At 37.0% G+C, this 19,401-nt stretch overlaps 1 protein-coding gene across 8 annotated transcripts in view; it reads right to left on the minus strand.

Annotated features, from left to right (window-relative positions):
• Positions 1-1,780: 1,780 nt before the first annotated feature.
• stx3.L (syntaxin 3 L homeolog) overlaps positions 1,781-19,401 on the minus strand; it is a 28,573-nt gene continuing 10,952 nt past the window's right edge. The window contains exons 4-12 of one of the 8 annotated variants that reach the window (XM_041568496.1): positions 19,139-19,213; positions 17,644-17,711; positions 16,824-16,932; positions 15,898-15,971; positions 14,762-14,899; positions 14,438-14,548; positions 14,012-14,122; positions 2,241-2,319; positions 1,782-1,906 (exon numbers count right to left, since the gene is read on the minus strand). In XM_041568496.1, coding sequence (XP_041424430.1) covers positions 2,242-2,319; positions 14,012-14,122; positions 14,438-14,548; positions 14,762-14,899; positions 15,898-15,971; positions 16,824-16,932; positions 17,644-17,711; positions 19,139-19,213 — 764 coding nt within the window. In that variant the 3' untranslated portion in view covers positions 1,782-1,906; position 2,241. Of the gene's footprint in view, positions 3,157-12,569; positions 12,693-14,011; positions 14,123-14,437; positions 14,549-14,761; positions 14,900-15,897; positions 15,972-16,823; positions 16,933-17,643; positions 17,712-19,138; positions 19,214-19,401 lie in introns of all 8 variants that reach the window. The other 7 variants (XM_041568494.1, NM_001092853.1, XM_041568499.1 and 4 more) reach the window with 7 other exon arrangements.

The raw sequence follows: 19,401 nt of genomic DNA on the forward strand, positions 1-19,401 counted from the left end.
TGTGCATTAGAATCCAGAGCAGGTAAAAAATGCAGAGCATCAAAACAGATACACTAACTATTATTGTACAGTAATTTTACTCCCTCTGTAGACCAGTTATCATACTTTCCAACATTTTGGAAACAGAAAGAGGGACAACAGATTTGTGGCTAAACTATTTTGACCATGCCATTTTTGTGACCACACTCCTAATTACCATGTCCAATTGACAAAATTTGTCAGGTTATGAAAGTATGAACACATTTCTGTGGTTTTTATGTGTTATTACAGTTTTTCTAATAAAGATGAATTGCTCTTTAAGCAGAAAGTCACAGTTTCGCCAAGAGACCTGCTTGTCTTAAATTGTTACAATTAATTTTTTGCTTATCTTAATTGTTACAAAAGTATCTAAGTATCTATTCTGGGCTCTCTGCCAAAAGCCAATTTAGTTAGAAATGTTGTATATTTTTCTGGCTGTTCAGTACAGGAGATCAAAGAGAAAGTTGTGGCATTTCATTAACAAACCCGGGACTGGGTTTTTATAAATTTTCATGGCCAAGGGAAACAAACAAAAATGGAATTGTGTAAAAAATAAATAAATAAATAAAGCAACGAGTGTGATTTTTTTTCTGCAGTTGTGTTTCTTCCCTCGATCACTAGCTTATTTACTAAAAATATGAGCGAGAATATTTGCGTATGCGTTTTTCATTTAAAAGAACTAATACACAAGCAGAAATCACACTCTTGCATTCATTTTCAATGAGACCAATTTAAATTACATTGTTTTCTTTGGAATATTTGAGGTTTCAGAAAATACTCCAATTCTGATAAATCAGCCCCTTAAGAGTTTTCTAAAGCTACAACTATGGTACTACGCATTCTGCCTCAGATTACATGGGCTAGAATCCTACCAACTTTAATATATTTACAGACATGACTTCTACTGTGCAGTCTGTCCCCATTAAAGGAGTTGTTCACCTTTAAATTTACTTTTAATATTATGTGGTGAATGATATTCTGAGACAATTTGCAATTGGTTTTCATTATTTATTATTTGTGTTTATTTAGATTTTCATTCAGCAGCTCTCCAGTTTGCAATTTCAGCGATCTGGTTGCTAGGGTCCAAATTACCCTGGCAACCATGAATTGATTTGAATAAGAGACTGGAATACGAATGGGACAGGCCTGAATAGAAAGATGAGTAACAAAAAGTAGCAATAACAATTTTATTTAGATGGGGTCAGTGACCTCCATTTGAAAGCTGGAAAGAGTCAGAAGAAGAAGACAAATAAGTCAAAAACGATAAAAAATAAATAATGAAGACCAAATGAAAAGTTGCTCATTCTATAACATAGCAAAAGCTAACGTAAAGGTGAACCACCCCTTTAACAGTGCTGACTAGTTATGGTGAAGAAATTCGCAGTCAGCGAATAAATTCACGAAACAGTGGTGAAAATTTGCCAGTGAAAAATCTGCCTTGTCAAAAACAAATTGGCGCGAGCATAAAAATTGGTGCGTGTGAAAATAATTTGGATGCCCATTGACTTTAATACATTTGGACAAAATAGTCACGCATATAAAAATTGACGTGCGTCAGTCAAAATTATTTTGACGCCCATTGACTTCAATGTGTTTTGCAATTTTTTTGGTAAATGCCACAGATTCGCCAATCACTAGTCCTGACATGAAAAATAAACAATGAAAGATAGTATGAGGTCTAAAACTGAAAACATACTCATTATTTGTTACTGTTTGTCTAAAATATGATTAACTATATAATTAATTGCACAGACACAAGTGACCATTTTTCCAATTTTTTAATGTCAATTATAATCTTCAGTAAGTCTTAACATTCATCATCTTTCTTCACCTTTCTCTGATTTTCTTTTCCACTGGTTGAGGTATTTATAGTAGAAGAAACAGAAACCTGAAACATGTAGCAACATTACTTTTTTGGTCTGTAGCTATCATTAGCCACATTCATATTGTTCATATTATAAATTCATTGTGTTTAGTACAGCAACAGATGCTGTTGTGGTTCCTATCATGTAGCCACAGTTTAGCTGTGGAAATAGCAGACCTTGTTAAAATAAGTTTTCTAAAGAATTTCCTAATCTAAAATGATTAGGATGAATGATAATTTAATATACACATAGTAATATATACATAATTATACATAATAGAGCTTAGAGCTAGTAGCCTGTATTAATTTACTTTTCTTTGCGATTGCTTGCTCAGACAACCAAGTCTTGTGCTCTCACCTCAGGCAAAGATTCCTCCGATTGTTGATGCTATGACAATTGCAAGAATTACACAGCAAATCAGAATCATAATCTTCTTCTACAGAGGCCAGAGCAGAAAAGGAAAGATGGTCACAAAGAGAAAAGTTAGAGCTGAGAATGAAAGTAGACAATAAGAAAGAGACAGAAAGTACAAATGCCCCTGGGTTTCTGTATACAAAAGCCTCTCCTTATCATTTTGCAGATATGTCATTTTAAAAATAAAAATATTCATCTATATCAATAAAATGGATACATATGTTTACGTCATAACGTGTAAGCAATTGTACTGCCAATATACCTTTACCCACCCTAAGATATTTATATATATAAAATTGCATTGTGTAATGATAATTAATTTTCTAAATTGTTTTCTGTAAATAATATGTGTACCATGACTGCTACATTTAATAGATCTTTTTTTTGTAGTACTTTATGCAGCCTCTATTTGGCTGCAGATTATTTCAAAATCCAAAAATGTTTTGAAAAAATATAGTGATTTTTTAAGAATAAAGGCTTGATTTTTTTTAACTTAACACTGAGGTGGAAGTACAGTAGTTGCATCAGTCAGCCAGTCTGTATTGTCTTTAGATACAGGATTGTCAGGAGTTCTACACCTCATTGAATCAAATAAGTACTTCTCACTTTATCAAAGAAGCAGGAATGATTCAATGAATTCAGCAACATATAGGAAGTTATATTTTAGCAGCATCAGGCTCTTTGGGTAAAGGATAAGGTTTCAGGGAGCAGAACTGGTCATGGAATCCTTCAAGTCATAAGATTGACCCATTCCCTGGCAAACATCGAAACAGGATTGGCCACAGAAGCAGAGGTCAGGGAGAGGTAGCTGGGATCATTTGCTGGTGGTGGAGGAAGAGGGAGTCACAGGAATTTTCAACTAAGGAACAAAGGAGAAGAAGGTTAAATAGCATTTTCACTTCCTTATTACACAGAAGAAAGAAGATATATTATAAAATGAAAATTGCTTATAAATACTAAAGCAACATTTCAAATAGATTTTAATATTTCTGAAACATATTCAAAAATGAATAACAAGAAAAGTAGTTAGAAGAAGTAATGTGTGGGTCTGGAAAAACTCAACTGCACCCAACCGTAACTTAAAAAACCTTAACCTGCACCCAACCCTAACCTGCAAAATTTTGCCATTGTAGGACCTGCATCCGACCCATACCCACATCTTCTCACTGTTTGCAGTACATCTGTGAACGCATACTTAACATGCAAAATAAATAGGGGTCAGATGTCATTCATGGTTCTCATATGAAATAAGACTTTTTCCTATTGAGTACCATTACATGGTACTCAATAAATTTACTAGAGCTCACATGTACCTTTAGCACTGCCGATGGTTGCATACTTAGAGGGAGATTTCCAGCATTGAAAAGAGTTGTCCAAATACCTAATCCCCAATGCTAGTTGCAATGGGGATTAACAATTCATATCTTAATGCAGTCTATGGGGCAAATTCACTAAAGGGCAAATTTTGCCTGCGAACGGCTTCACCACACTTCGTGCAACTCCGTCAGACCCAAATTTCCTACCACTACGCTAATTCACTAAAATGTAAAGTTGCATCTTGGCAGTTTCGCTAGTGTAAATTAGTCAGCGCGAGCATTTCATAGCGAACTTTCACTAACATTCGTTTCAGCCTAGCAAAACTTCATTGGTATACTATCGCTTAGGTCAATTTGAATAGGGCAGGTTCATATAGGTCATATATATGTCTGTATTAGTGATATTGGGGAAATTGCGTGAAGTGGCCATTATTAAAAATGTCCAAGGAAGCAAAATAAATACAAAAGAGATCCTCTAATGTCCTAGACATGAGCCACCCTAAAAAAAATGTGGCATGTCCCTCAAATTAGAGTCCTGCAGCGGGTCGTGTACCTGCAATAACCTGCGGGTAGAAGTTCTAGGTGCGGGTATAGACGCAGGTCGGCGGTTCTGCAGGTCGCAGGTCGGGCCGCAGGTCTTCTCAATAGTGATTTTTACTCCTTTATTCTGATCATGCCTACTTCCGATGATGTCACTTCCGGTTTACAATGACAGCACTTGCTGTTTTACTCCTTTTTTTCTGGTCACGCCTACTTCAGATGATGTAACTTCCGGTTTACAATGACAGAACTTCCTGTTTCTTGATGGTCAGCGGGTCACGGGTCTGGGTTGCGGATAAGGTACTTGCTGGTCCGGTAGCGGGTCCAAGCGGGTAAGAATGCGGGTTGCGGGTCTGGGTTGCGGATTGCAGGTTGCGTGTCGGGTATGGGTTCCAAAAAACGGACCCACGCAGGACTCAAATGGTTAAAAAAAGTTAAAACAAATTTTTTTTTACCGTTACAACTTTTAAATACAATCTTTCCACTTTAAAATATGAAAAAACGTAAGTGTTTTTTTTTTTTTAGAACTTTTATGACTTTTTGGCATACAGGATATGTTGTCACTGACATAAGATTGAGGAGGATGTAGCTTCATCTTATCATTTCGTCAGGTCTAAGCTGGTGAAGGAAACTCCGGCGAAAGGGGTAATGTAAGGGAAAATTCTCATTTTAGTGAATTTGCGGAGTAACGATAGTTCAATTGAGTGAAACTTCGATAGCGATGCTAGCGAATTGTCCTCTCTGTTAGTAAATTGGCAATGTCCCTGTGGCTGGTATTTCTGCCGAATTTTTGCTGGCGACGGCCACTTCACCCTTCAGTAAATCTATACAGACCGCCTGGTGTATCTGCTATGATTATATAGACACTTGAAAAGTGGCAGTGTTCAAAAGATTTTATATTGTATTAAGAAACAGGATTTTATTTCCAGAATTTCAAAATGTGATGAAAACACTGAAAATAAAATGTCACTTTATATGTCCTGTGAGTGCTAGCTTGGACTGCTTTTCTGTTAATTTTGGTTAAGGAACAAAAGTATCAAAAACATATAACTAGAAAAGTGAGGAGAGCAATCCAGGGCAGAAGATCTGCAACAATGTAGTTTATTAGCAGCTACAAAACACACAACATGTTTCGGGCCTCAAACGCCCTTTATCAAGTGTAACAAAAATGGAAACAAAGTGACCTTTTAAAACATATCCTATTGGAATCCCACCCCTTAATTGCAGGGTTAACGTTCATCACCTCCATGTTTCATGTTAAAGTGCCAATTAGCAGTGTTAATAGTATAAATACAGCAATATGTGGAATAAAATTGTCGATCTTACACATAAAAAGATTTTTTAAAATATAAGAGTGCGTTGTGAAAGTGTACGTATAAACTTTCAGACATTTACAGATTAAGACATATATCAAAAAAGTGTATATCAAAAAATAGTCCAGTATTATACAAAAAGAGTTTTTTCGACCTTAAAGGAGAAGGAAAGGTTAAAACTAAGTAAGCCTTATCAGAAAGGTCCATCTAAATATACCAGTAAACCCCCAAAGTAATGCTGCTCTGAGTCCCCTGTCAAAAAAAACACTGCATTTCTTTCCTTCTATTGTGTACACATGGGCTTCTGTATCAGACTTCCTGCCTTCAGCTTAAACCTCATTGCCCTGGGCAAGAGCATGCTCAGTTTGCTCCTCTCCCCCCCTCCCTTCTCTACTGTAATCTGAGCCCAGAGCAGGGAGAGACTCAGGCAAGAAGTGATGTCACACCATGTTAATACTGTAGCTCCTATCCTAAACAAACAGAGAGTTTCTAGAGCTTTTTACTCAGGTATGGTAAAACATTCTACAGAATAAATATAGCATTCTAGCTTGTACTATTGCAGCTAATCTATTGGCAATAAAACGCCTCTGTAGCTTTCCTTCTCCTTTAATCTATGGCATATTCAGTCCATTGCCATATCGCCAATTTCCACCTATAAATAAAATAAAATTCACTGATATAGCGCCTGGGTACTGCACATCACAGTGCCTACCTAGGTTTCACGAAACATTCAAAAAACATTCATAAAACAGAAACTAGAGTAGCTTCCATAATATTCATTCTGGCAACTTACATGGTAATATTCATTACTATATAATAGTTAAATGGCCAAATGCCAGTATATAATTGAATCATCTTACCCTTATTGCGACTAAGTTGCTAGTATTTTCTATTATCAGAACCTGTAATAATGAAGAGTTAAAGTTAAAGATACGGTTTTAGGCTCCAACTATCATTCATTCCATCCGGAATAAGAGTGTTCAACTTTCTGATCCATCTGCCTTCAAGTTGCAGAAGTTTATTTAACCTGTTCCCACCTCTCTTATCTAGCACAGCTTCATCTAGGACACACCATTTCAATTGCATAGGGTTGTGTTTATGCTGTACAAAATGTCTGGATACAGATGTATCTGTTTGTGTGTTCATCTTGAAGTTCCTAATATTCCCTCTATGCTCTTGAATACGGATTTTGATTTCCCTTTTTGTTTGCCCTACATAGCCCATGCCACAGGGACATTTCAGTAGGTACACTACATGGGTCGTATTACAGGTGGCGTAAGTTTTGATTTTTATCTCATAACCTCTAGTGGGATGTTTAACAACATTGCCTTTCATAATTGATGAGCAACAATTGCAGCTCATACATGGAAAAGTTCCAGTTTTGGATTTTCCAAGAAACCTAGGCTTCTGTAACCTCGTATCCGAGGGACAGAGTATATCCTTGATCGACTGGCCTTTTTTATAGCAAAACAGGGGTGGTTGCTTAAAGAGGTGCCCAAATTGTTTATCAGCTTGTAATAATGGCCAATATTTCTTAACAGCTTGTTCAATTTTTCCACTGTGATGATTATATGTGGAAACTAGGTTTAGCCTTAGATCTTTTTCTATTTTTTGTTTTTTTGACAATAGATCAATACGAGGGACTAATTCCACCTCTCCTACGGCTTTTCCTATAAGTGCCCTGGATTGCTCTCTTCACTTTTCTAGTTATATGTATGCTGAAGACTTGCGGTGAAGTCTAAGAGGAAAGAAGCACCACTGCATAAAAAAACTGGGCATTGAGCTGAAGTAATTCTGTTGAGTGATCAGATTTACCGTTTCTTCAAGTGCCGCCGTACCTAGGAGGTTAAAGAATCTCCACTATGGCTACTAATGGAACATCCGAAAGCTGTCTTACATTTGCATATACAGACAGCGATATCCTACGAATCATAACAGAAGCAGAAAAAGGGTTAGAACCGCAAGGAGGACTGTGTCTAACCAGAGATCCGGCTAGAGAATTACTGAACCTGGAAAAAAAGGAAATAAGTTTATCCTTACATCAAAGCACGCTGATCCGGTATGTAAAGGCCAAGCAAATCCCACGTGGCCTGCGACTCGATATTACACCCAACCTGTGCGGTGATGATGTGATCCTGATGCAACGCTGGCACGAGATCACGAACAAATGCAGCCTAGATCTAATGGTGTTGATGGTGGAGTGAGCGCATGTGAGACTGACAGAACTGAAAGATCAGATCGTAAAGTGCAGGACTGAAATAGTCAATAGTGTCGGCGTGGAGGAAGCTGAAAGGGTGAGAAACTACGCCGTAATATACTAACAAGGAAGCTTGCCAAATTAGAAAGGGATGCGGAGGATTATGCGGCAGAGAGAGTCTACACCTGGCGTCAAGACCGTCTTCGGCAGCGCTCTGAAGGGGGATCCCTGAGGACCGGACTGCCTGGTCAACGCTTCTACAATAAAGGTTGGAGAGAAAGACGCAGCCCCGCTATCCCCACAAGCAGTGAAGATGAAACCCCGAGTACTTCACAGCGGAGTTTTTTAGACGGACGCACAGAGGAAGGAGGCGAAGGAAAGAGACATTCCAATCCCGAAATTCAGCATAGCAAGGATCGTTATCCATGGAGGAACAGGCAGGCACCGAGGTAAAAAATCTAGTTATTAACCTTTCATCTGATGAACTGACCTCTAGCGAACTGGCTGTTCTTAATAAGGGCCTTGGTTTTGTGCCTATGCATTTTACTGCAGCTGAGGACTGGGAGATTGACTTTCTTAAGTTTGTACGGAAAATTAAGCTTAAAATGTGTTTTCCTGAGAATAAAGATCCCGGCCCAGTCACTAAATGTAAGAAACCAAGTACATTTATACCTGATATACAAAATGAGCCAGTTCAAGCTTTTGAACATATTGTGTTAACTGAAAGTAAGAAGATTTGGCGTAATAGCACCACTCCGCCTGCTAATAATTTGAGCTTTAAAGAAAGAGCAGCATTACGCTCATTGAAAAACAATACCTCAATAATTATTCGCAAGGCTGATAAAGGCGGAAGTATTGTGCTATTAGACAGGACCAAATACAACTGTGAAGCCTACAAACAGCTTAATACACCTGGGCATTATGTTAAAGTGGGGTATGATCCTACATTTGAAGTTAAAAAGAGCATTGACTTAATGATAGAGGAAGCATGGCAAAATAAAGTAATTGATAATGTTGAAAGAGATTTTCTGATAACTGACAAGCCAAGGACTCCAGTGCTGTACCTTTTGCCGAAAGTGCATAAGACACTAGCTAATCCCCCGGGGAGACCCATAGTCTCTGGGATAGGGTCAGCACTGGAACCTTTGTCTATTTTCACTGATTCTTTTCTTCAGAAGGAAATGCAAAAAATCAGTGTATGTTTAAAAGATACTACAGACCTTTTGGTCAGGATAAATGCAATTGATACACTTCCATCTGATCTTATATTATGCGGCATAGATATTCAAAGTTTATACACTTCTATCCCCCATAATGAAGGTATGATCTGTATTGAAGACGTTCTATTGGAAAGCAATTTGCCTAATCAGAAAATTTTCTTTATATTAGATTGTTTGAATATGGTGTTAACAAAGAACTATTTTGCATTTGAGAACGAATTTTTTTGGCAGACTCAGGGTACGTCAATGGGAGCCACAGTCGCCCCCTCATATGCAAATCTTTTTGTACACCATCTGGAGAAAATTTTTTTCTGAATAAGGAGCCGTATTGCCATTCTATACATGCTTATTACAGATATGTGGATGATATTCTCATCCTCTGGACTGGGAGTATTGAACAACTAGATAGTATGTTGAGGGAAGCAAATACAAGCCACGATACCATAAAATTCACTTACGAATGGTCGAAATCAGAAATTAATTTTCTGGATGTGAAGATCAGTTTGGCCGATGGTAAACTACACACTGATTTATATCGGAAACCTGTAGACAAGAATAATCTACTTCACGCGAAGAGCTTCCATAATCGTAAAGTTACTAAAGCAATCCCAAAATGCCAATTTATTAGGGCTAAAAGAATTACCTCAAGGCCATATAAATATGAGGAAGCGAAAACGGCCCTTACGAGAAAGTTTTTGGAAAGGGGGTATAGGCCTGAACTTATAGGAAAAGCCGTAGGAGAGGTGGAATTAGTCCCTCGTTTTGATCTATTGTCAAAAAAACAAAAAATAGAAAAAGATCTATGGCTAAACCTAGTTTCCACATATAATCATCATAGTGGAAAAATTGAACAAGCTGTTAAGAAATATTGGCCATTATTACAAGCTGATAAACAATTTGGGCACCTCTTTAAGCAACCACCCCTGTTTTGCTATAAAAAAGGCCAGTCGATCAAGGATATACTCTGTCCCTCAGATACGAGGTTACAGAAGCCTAGGTTTCTTGGAAAATCCAAAACTGGAACTTTTCCATGTATGAGCTGCAATTGTTGCTCATCAATTATGAAAGGCAATAACCATCCCACTAGAGGTTATGAGATAAAAACTTACGCCACCTGTAATACGACCCATGTAGTGTACCTACTGAAATGTCCCTGTGGCATGGGCTATGTAGGGCAAATAAAAAGGGAAATCAAAATCCGTATTCAAGAGCATAGAGGGAATATTAGGAACTTCAAGATGAACACACAAACAGATACATCTGTATCCAGACATTTTGTAGAGTATATACACAACCCTATGCAATTGAAATGGTGTGTCCTAGATGAAGCTGTGCTAGATAAGAGAGGTGGGAACAGGTTAAATAAACTTCTGCAACTTGAAGGCAGATGGATCAGAAAGTTGAACACTCTTATTCCGGATGGAATGAATGATAGTTGGAGCCTAAAACGGTATCTTTAACTTTTACTCTGTGTCTTCATTATTACAGGTTCTGATGATAGAAAATACAAGCAACTTAGTCGCAATAAGGGTAAGATGATTCAATTATATACTGGCATTTGGCCATTTAACTATTATATAGTAATGAATATTACCATGTAAGTTGCCAGAATGAATATTATGGAAGCTACTCTAGTTTCTGTCTTATGAACGTTTTTTGAATGTTTCGTGAAACCTAGGTAGGCACTGTGATGTGCAGTACCCAGGCGCTATATCAGTGAATTTTATTTTATTTATAGGTGGAAATTGGCGATATGGCAATGGACTGAATATGCCATAGATTAAGGTCGAAAAAACTCTTTTTGTTTAATACTGGACTATTTTTTGATATACACTATTTTGATATATGTCTTAATCTGTAAATGTCTGAAAGATTATACGTACACTTTCACAAACGCACTCTTATATTTTAAAAAATCTTTTTATGTGTAAGATCGACAATTTTATTCCACATATTGCTGTATTTATACTATTAACACTGCTAATTGGCACTTTAACATGAAACATGGAGGTGATGAACTTTAACCCTGCAATTAAGGGGTGGGATTCCAATAGGATATGTTTTAAAAGGTCACTTTGTTTCCATTTTTGTTACACTTGATAAAGGGCGTTTGAGGCCCGAAACATGTTGTGTGTTTTGTAGCTGCTAATAAACTACATTGTTGCAGATCTTCTGCCCTGGATTGCTCTCCTCACTTTTCTAGTTATATGTATGCTGAAGACTTGCGGAAAGAAGCACTACTGCATAAAAAAACTGGGCAGTGCGCTGAAGTAATTCTGTTGAGTGAAAGTATCAAAAACGTTTTATGATAAATTAATACAAAATGTGATAACTATGACTATGATAATGTTGTAGTTTAGAAGTATGGCTAACAGGCCCATTTTGAAAGGGTTGATTAGTATATGGATGGCAACTTTGCAGTATATTGGTTTTACTAAATTGAAGCCAGTGACGTAACTAGCACTGGCCAGGCCTGGGTGCAGGATGTGGGAGTACCCAGAGAAAACTCACACTTCCTGGTTGCTAAAGTAAACCCTATCAACCAGATAGTTGCTTAAATTGCAAACAGAAGCTCCTGAACAAAAAGCTAAATAACTGAAAATCAGAATTTCATTGTCTAATTTACACTAAAAATTGTGAACAACCACTTTACCTAAAGCAGAATAAAAAGAATCAGTGCTATGATGTAAAATTTGAATGATATATGAATTTTACCAGTATACGTAGAGGGATACTATAATTAAAATATTGTGCAGGTTTTCGGGTTTGCTCTAATCTTGATTCTAGCAACATGTTACATCTCTCACCCCCTCACACACACATAGGGGTATTTATGATATACTGTATGGCCTTCATTTACTAGCAATGTCTCTGTTTTGAGGTTGTAATGCATTCCTTATGCATTACTTTTCTCAGATGCTATTTTCAGCATATTGTCTGTGAAAAGATGTCATAACAAGAAAAAATTCTAAACACCCTCTTATATGCCGCAAGCACCTAAACTGCAAACATATAGCTGACTCATAGTAATCATATTTTTTTAAAAGGAGGTATTGGTTTATATCAGTGCTACTAAACACCTGCACACTAGTTGCTAAGGACAGTTAGTCACATCCTGAAATATATACAACATAGGACTGGGAGCCACACAAGTTTAGTTGTTTGATATAGTAGTGCAGAAAAGTTATTTGCATAAAAGTCCAAGGAGCATCTAACACTCCATATCTTATCACTCTTAAGGGCAGAGACACACGCTCAGGTTCGGGGAGATTTAGTCACCCATCGATAAATTGCCTCTTCTTCGGGCAACTTATCCCCCCAAACTGCCTGCCTGCTAGAATCGGGGTGGCACTCGGATTGCTTTGTTTTCCGAAGTCGCCAGAAGTTATCCTTAAGAAAGTGCATGCACATTTTGAAGCCGGAAAAAGTTGGTTTATACCAACAAAATGCATTAGTAAACTGCTAAAAATCATCTGCCTGTTTCACAGGAATCTGCATTGAACAGCAGCTGTTTTTTGGATATCCTGTAATTGTATCACGGAGTTCTAAAAAGGACTGGCATAAGTACATCAAAAGAAGTTCATACTGCAAAAGTTTTCTTGATGCTTTCTTTTTCTTTGGAGAAATCCTAGTAATAACATTTTTTTCCATAACATGCCAGGTTAAAGTAAATTCTTACTACTTACAAGTGCACTGTCCTGATACAGGGATCAGCTTTAGTTTCATTTCTTCAGTCCCACAGACAAACCGATAATCAAAGCCACAATTGCTATCAGCACAGCTACAACCACACCAATTATGATCATTTTCTGAGGAAGGGAACATTGAGGGAAGGAATAATATATACCAAATAGGCAGGAAAAGATGGCATGAATGATAAAAAAAAAGTATTTTTAATGTATCTTCTAAGTCACTGTCATTCTGTCTTCCTGCCCTTACCTGGAGTTTTACCCTATCATTTAATAATCCCTTTAACTACATTACTACTCCTTACCATAATCTTTATATATCCCAGATAGTTAACATGATACTACAAACAGTCAGTACCTTCAGGTGCATATGTTTAAAAGGGTTGTTCACTTTCAAAATAACTTTTAGTATGATGAAGTGCCATGCTAAGACAATTTGCAATTGGTCTTCATATTATATTATTTAAGTATTTAATTATTTAGCTTTTGGTTCTGCAGCTCTCTAGTTTGGAATTTCATCAGCTATCTGGTTGTTAGAGTCCAATTTAATGTAACAACCAGGTAGTGGTTTGAATGAGAGGCAGGTCTATGAAAAAAGTATTGCAGGTATGGGATCCAGAATGCTGGAACCTGGGGTTTTCTGGATAACAGATATTTCTGTAATTTGGATTTTCATACCATATGTCTACTAGAAAATCATGTAAACATTAAATAAACCCAATAAACTGATTTTGCTTCCAATAAGGATTAATTATATCTTAGTTTGGATCAAGTACATGGTACTGTTTTATTATTACAGAGAAAAAGGGAGTCATTTTTTAAAAATCTGGATTATTTGGATAAAATGTAGTCTATGGGAGAGGGGCATTCTAGATAACAGATCCTTTATCTATATTACTAGTAATGTTAAAAAATTGCAGCCTCATAGAGCAATAGTTTTTTGGCTGCTGGGGTCAGTGACCTCCGTTTGAAAAAAAAAAACAGTTGAAAATTACAAAAATAGGCAATTCTACAGCATACTAAAAGCTAACCTGAAGGTGAACCAACACTTAAGTCAGGTCATTTTTTTATGTAGTCAGAACAAAGGAGATGAAGAGAAAATTAAAAAGATAGAAAACAAATAAATATTTTGGGTATAAATAAAGGGGTTACATGTTGTATTTTTGCCACATTACAAGGTCCTGTGTATTTTCAGCTATACGTGTCAATGTAGGCTATTTAGCCTGAGTTTCAACACCGAAAGAATGGCACGCACTCCACGGGACTTCAGGCAGTGGTAAAATTCAAATAGCTTTTATTTACACAAACATATTTTGTCCTAACGTGTTTCTTGTGTTTCCACATGTAATCATAGGCAATCTTTATTTAGCCTAGGTTACTTAGGATGGGTTAGGTATAGGCAGCTATAAAAGGATCAAATATTTAGTGGTTGTTCTCACCCTTCGGGCGTCACTCTGGAATTTTACAGCTTTCTTTGTATCAGCCACAGCTCGTTCCACAAATCCAACTGACTCATCCATGTTATTTTCAATACGATCTATTAGAGTACCCTTTTCAAACAGAAGGGAATACATGTACAAACAAAGAAGGATGGGACAAGGATGGGTCCCAGGTGAGGGGAGGAAGACAAATACCAGGGAATTACATGGAACGAGTGTGGAAAAGGGAAGTTTTGGATGAAAGTAAAGGAAAATAGATGAATAAAGAGGTATACAAAGTAAGATATGAGTAACAGATGTCTTTAGAGCTGTCTTCTGTATGGCCCTCAGATGTAATCTCTGCGCGTTCTCGTCTCTCTTATTCAGCTACCCTTGCTCTGCCTCAGGTGTAAATCTCAAAATAGGCTGTGTAATGTCCCTTCTCACCTTGCGTGCTTTGTTCTGGTATTTCACTGCTTTTGTAGTTTCCTCACGTGCTTTCTCTACATGTTCCACAGATTTCATAACATTTAACTCTATATTGTCTACAGATTCACCCTGTTGAAAATAAAATTATTATTAAAAGTGGGGGACAGTAAAGGATCCTAAATACACTACATGCAGACTTTTTATTTTTGTCATTACCTGGTCTATAAGAAGTCTCAATATCCATGAAAGGCATAGCATTAAGGGTAGAAAATACAAACATAGCTTAGATTTCTATTGGCATCTCGAGACAATTATATTTCACTCATTTCATGTTTAGGTTACCTGGTTTTCCACAAGCATGGCAATATCCATAAACATGTCATGGAGTTCTTTTAGGCTGCTCTCCAGTCGTACAATATCTCGATGTCTGGATTCAATTTCACTTAGTGCCTGACGGGATATTTGTGAGTCATTAATTATCTGTGGAAAGAGTTAAAAACAAATGAGATTCCAACTTATTGCTATTATTAATATTAATGCTTTATAAGGAGCAAATTCAGCAGTGCTCAACAACAGAAGGATGCATACATAAACTAAACAAATGACATTCAAAAAGTGATCAATACAAGAGATAAAGAGAACTTACACATCAAGCTTAGCCCTCAACTTTTAAATAAACTTCATACAAGGTTATTCAGTACGGTATGTTTTTTTCGCTCAAACTATTTTCTGTTCACTGGATGGATGAAAAATGTTCAGAATCACCCCTCAATGAGAATAGCCTGAGACCTTTGGGTACGCAAGTGTCAGGTCATTGTAGCTCAAAACTATTGCATACTGCTCATCGCTGGGCCAGCACAAAGTGCTCCCAAGACAGGTCCCTCCTTGATCCTGCCTTCGGAAAATCTCTGCAACTCCTCTTGACAGCTGGAGTAAGAGGAGGCAGGCGAGGTATGTGCCCTAGCGCCCCCACCGTTGGGCCCTAGACACATGCCTCTTCTGTCTACAACCACTTGGCTCGTGCTATGTGCCATTGCTCTTATATCACTGTCCCTAGTTATGACTTTGTACATAACTAGGGTTGCCACCTGTCTGGTTTTAACCTGGACAGCCTGTTTTTGGATTTCCAAATTAGGAAAACCGGGCAGCATTCCCTGATATTGACATGTTGATCGGCCAATCGCCACATCATGGCTCTGCCTCTGACATCACTGGACCCCCCCCACAACCGAAGTTAGCAACGCCATACATAACCCACTTTAGCCTCAGATGATTAGAAATCTTCAGACCCTTCTTTTGAATCAGTTTCTAAAATTATTTTCTTTTCAGCTATTCCTTGGCTTGAAAACCAAACATGTCCATCTGTCATCTACCTCTGCTCCTGTAAAAGAATTATTAACTTGAAGAGAATAGCAAATCACATTTTTTGCATTCCCCCTCTAAATTTTAAATATCTCTTCCCCGTTTTTATTTCTTACCCCTGAAGTAAAGATGCTAGGATTTCCACTTTCTAACATTTCTTCCAATTCTTCATCTGTGGTACTTTTGCCAGCTGGCGGGAAGTGCAAAGTGAAAAGGACAACATTAAGGTTTATGCAAAAGCTTCAGATTAACCATATCAAGCAAAGTTAAGAAAAAAGGGAAAGCAGTGCCTTTTAATTAAAAGCTTTTGCTAAATTACATATCACAAATCAGTCAAAGAGAGACACAAAATTGTACTATACAAGGAAAAACCTAACACAAATATGTGATCTATAATCCAAAAGTCCGTTATCCAAAAAGCTCTCAAATATGGGAATTTTCTGACTTTTTTTTCTTTCTATTTTTCATAAAGATACTTTTCAGCTTCTAATGCTATTTCACATATCCTGTTTCCACGCAGTTTTTCTTTGTCTAGTTCACATGTTAAGCCAGTTCAGTTTACTTTCATATCTGGACCACACATGTCAATTGGTTACAGCTTTAAGAAATGGCTACCTTCTTGTCACGTCACGGTAATAAAGAGGGTAGGGATGACGATGTCAATGGGTAGATGATGACACGTAGCATTGGTTGGATTGGCGTCAGGAATTGGGGAGACCTGGGGTCCCAATTGCAGAGATTTGTATGGGTTATCAACCTCCATGACTAATAAGTCATGGTCACAGACACAAATGTGTACAGAATGTCAACTGTAATTCTGTGATTTTGTACAATTTCTTGGAAAACAATTGTGGAAAAAATAAACTTTATTCATTCCAACTAAGACAAATCCAGATGCCATACAATGCAAATGGAAGTGTAGATTCAGAATTTTGCAAGTTTAAAATCATATTTTACCAGCTTTTATTTGTTTATCCTCTCATATTGTCTCAAAAACTGCTACCTTATTATGAAATTAGAGTGTATTAGAATGGCAACTCACTAATTTCCAGCTGTCGTTGTATTCGGCCTTTGCTTCTCTCTCTGAAATCCACCTGAGCTTCATTGTATTTAGTCATAACATCCACAAATTTCCGAGACAAAACAGAGTGCTGTGGAAAGAGAACACCCACCATAAATTTTTTTTATAAAAACAGATTTAAACCTTTAGCATTTTGTAATATTTATTTTTTTAAACATAGCTGTGATGCAATGCTATTTTTTTTAAACATAGGGAAAAAAGTTTAAATTATAACTTATAGCTTCTGAGACATTTAACATTTACTGAAAACAAGCAAGAGAGTGTTTTAATTTCACAGACTTTACCAGTAGATTGCTTTCCTCTGCTTGCAGTTTAAGTCTAAAGGGGTTGTTCACCTTTGAGTTAACTTTGACTATGATGTAGAGAGTGATATTCTGAGACAATTTGCAATTGGTTTTCATTTTTTATTATTTATGCTTTTTGAGTCAATTAGCTTTTTTTGAAAGCAGCTCTCCACTTGGCATTTTCAGCAACCTGGTTGATAAACACGTCTCAGGGAACTGCACCACGGCAGAATAGAAATGCAGCTACAGTATGTATGTACTTGGAGGGCAAAATGTAATAAATGTTAGCAATCTAGCAGGTAACATTTACTAAACATCTGTTTGGAAGCAAAGATATGTTTGGCTGCTATAGGTTAGTAGACCTGGTGCAGCCTTTACAATCATTATTTTATTATCTTGTGCTATGAAAAAAGTTCCCTGTTTTCACAATTACATAGAACCATGTGTGCTTAGTTTCGTATTTTGAATAACCAATGCCAAACAAAGCAATATCGAACCTGAGATTTTCGTATCCGAAGGTCTGTTGATGACTGCATATCATCCTGTTCAATGGATTGTTCCATTGCTGAAACAGAAGGAGAAGCAAACATACAGAGAAGGAAACATACAGTCAATATACATACAGTATATATCGGACTTTTATAAAGATACTGTATATCTAAGTGGGGCAAAGAGCGTTTGTATAGTTTTTCATTTCTAAATTGTATGAATGTATAACATTATAGCAAACCATTTTGGGTACATCTATTTTTCCAAGGTCTGATCTCTTTTCTGCATTAAACCTTTTTTAAATTTAGATTGTCCTTAAAATTTTTAGGACAATCTAAATTTAGTACACCACTTGAAGTGAGACGCCAGCAAGGACCATACACATATGAACTGGCATTTGAAATGCAAGTCGTCTTGCTCCGGTTAGGAATGACTTTGGAGAAGCTCCATTTGATGAAGGACATTTTCCTACTCCTGATGCCAACTGCAATATGCCTGAAGAAAGTGAACCTATAAGGCGTACTGAGAGAATCAGAAAATTACCTGCATGGACCAAGGACTACAGTATGTGATGTGAAGAATGTATAATATTGCTGAAACTGGAGAGTTGCTAATCAAAATAACTAAAAAAACATGAAAAAAGCCAATTACAACCAAAATATCAATGTCTACATCATACTACAAGTTAATTTAAAGTTGAACTACCCCTTTCATAAATGTTACAAAAATGTTTCCATCCATCACTGTAGGAGTATGTCCCTATGGTACCATGATTTGAAGTTATTTACAAAGTCCTAGATGATCAGAGATTTGCCTACAGTGGTAGCTTCTCTCCGAAGAGGTTGAAACAGCAGCAATCAATCTCTTTATTGCAGGTAATGTTAATATATTATGACCAGGTTCTGCTTATGAAATGTTTTCAAAGTCTTGGTTGGTAATATAATAAATCTCAAATGTCTTCTATTATTACTGTAGAATGAATCAGGTATGTCCTATACCAACAGTTGAGCACCAGGGAAAGGATGTAACACTGTCAAGGCAACAAAAAAACAATATCTCTTATACTGTATAACATTGGAAGCAGTGCTGGACTTTGGTTGGGAGCTGGTCTCAATATAAGTGAAAATAGATGTGTTATCCACTGTGAGTCCCTAGACCTAGACTGTACTGAAGTGGTGTCAAAGTTTGTGCCTGAATCTAAAAAAGATGGCTGCAGCAGTCCCAGTGATACAGAGAGTAATAGAAGTACAGATGAATGATAGAAGCCCACCAAAACAATCCCGGATGTGGAAAGAGGAGAGACCTGAGCCAGGAGAGCGACCTGTGGTTTTCATAAAGTAAAGGGCCCCAACTCCACCTTCCACTACTAAGCGAGGTCTGACCAATGAGTAGCACAGAAGAGGTGTAATATTGTCAAAAGTGCTAGACACGGTACCAAGAGTACAAAGTCTGTTGTTTCTCAATGGACAAAGTATAATTCTAGCCACTAATAGATATACTTACCCTTTAAACGTGATCTCACATTATTTGCTGTTTTTTTAATTTCCATTGTTAGATTCTCCAGCTCATCCTTTGTTTCTTTAAAAAAAAAGAAGAAATTCAATTTTTTTTGATTTATTACTATTAATATTACCATTTTACTTTTACACAACCTAAGTAGAGCAAACATACAGGCCTAAGCTTTCCAAAATTATCCTGTGCTTTTCTTAGACCAGCTATAATTAGAGTGAAGAAACCAGTTGCAGTTGTTTAGGATATGTCACAGA

The sequence above is a fragment of the Xenopus laevis genome, chromosome 7L (assembly GCF_017654675.1).
Source record: "Xenopus laevis strain J_2021 chromosome 7L, Xenopus_laevis_v10.1, whole genome shotgun sequence".
Taxonomy (NCBI): Eukaryota; Metazoa; Chordata; class Amphibia; order Anura; family Pipidae; genus Xenopus; species Xenopus laevis.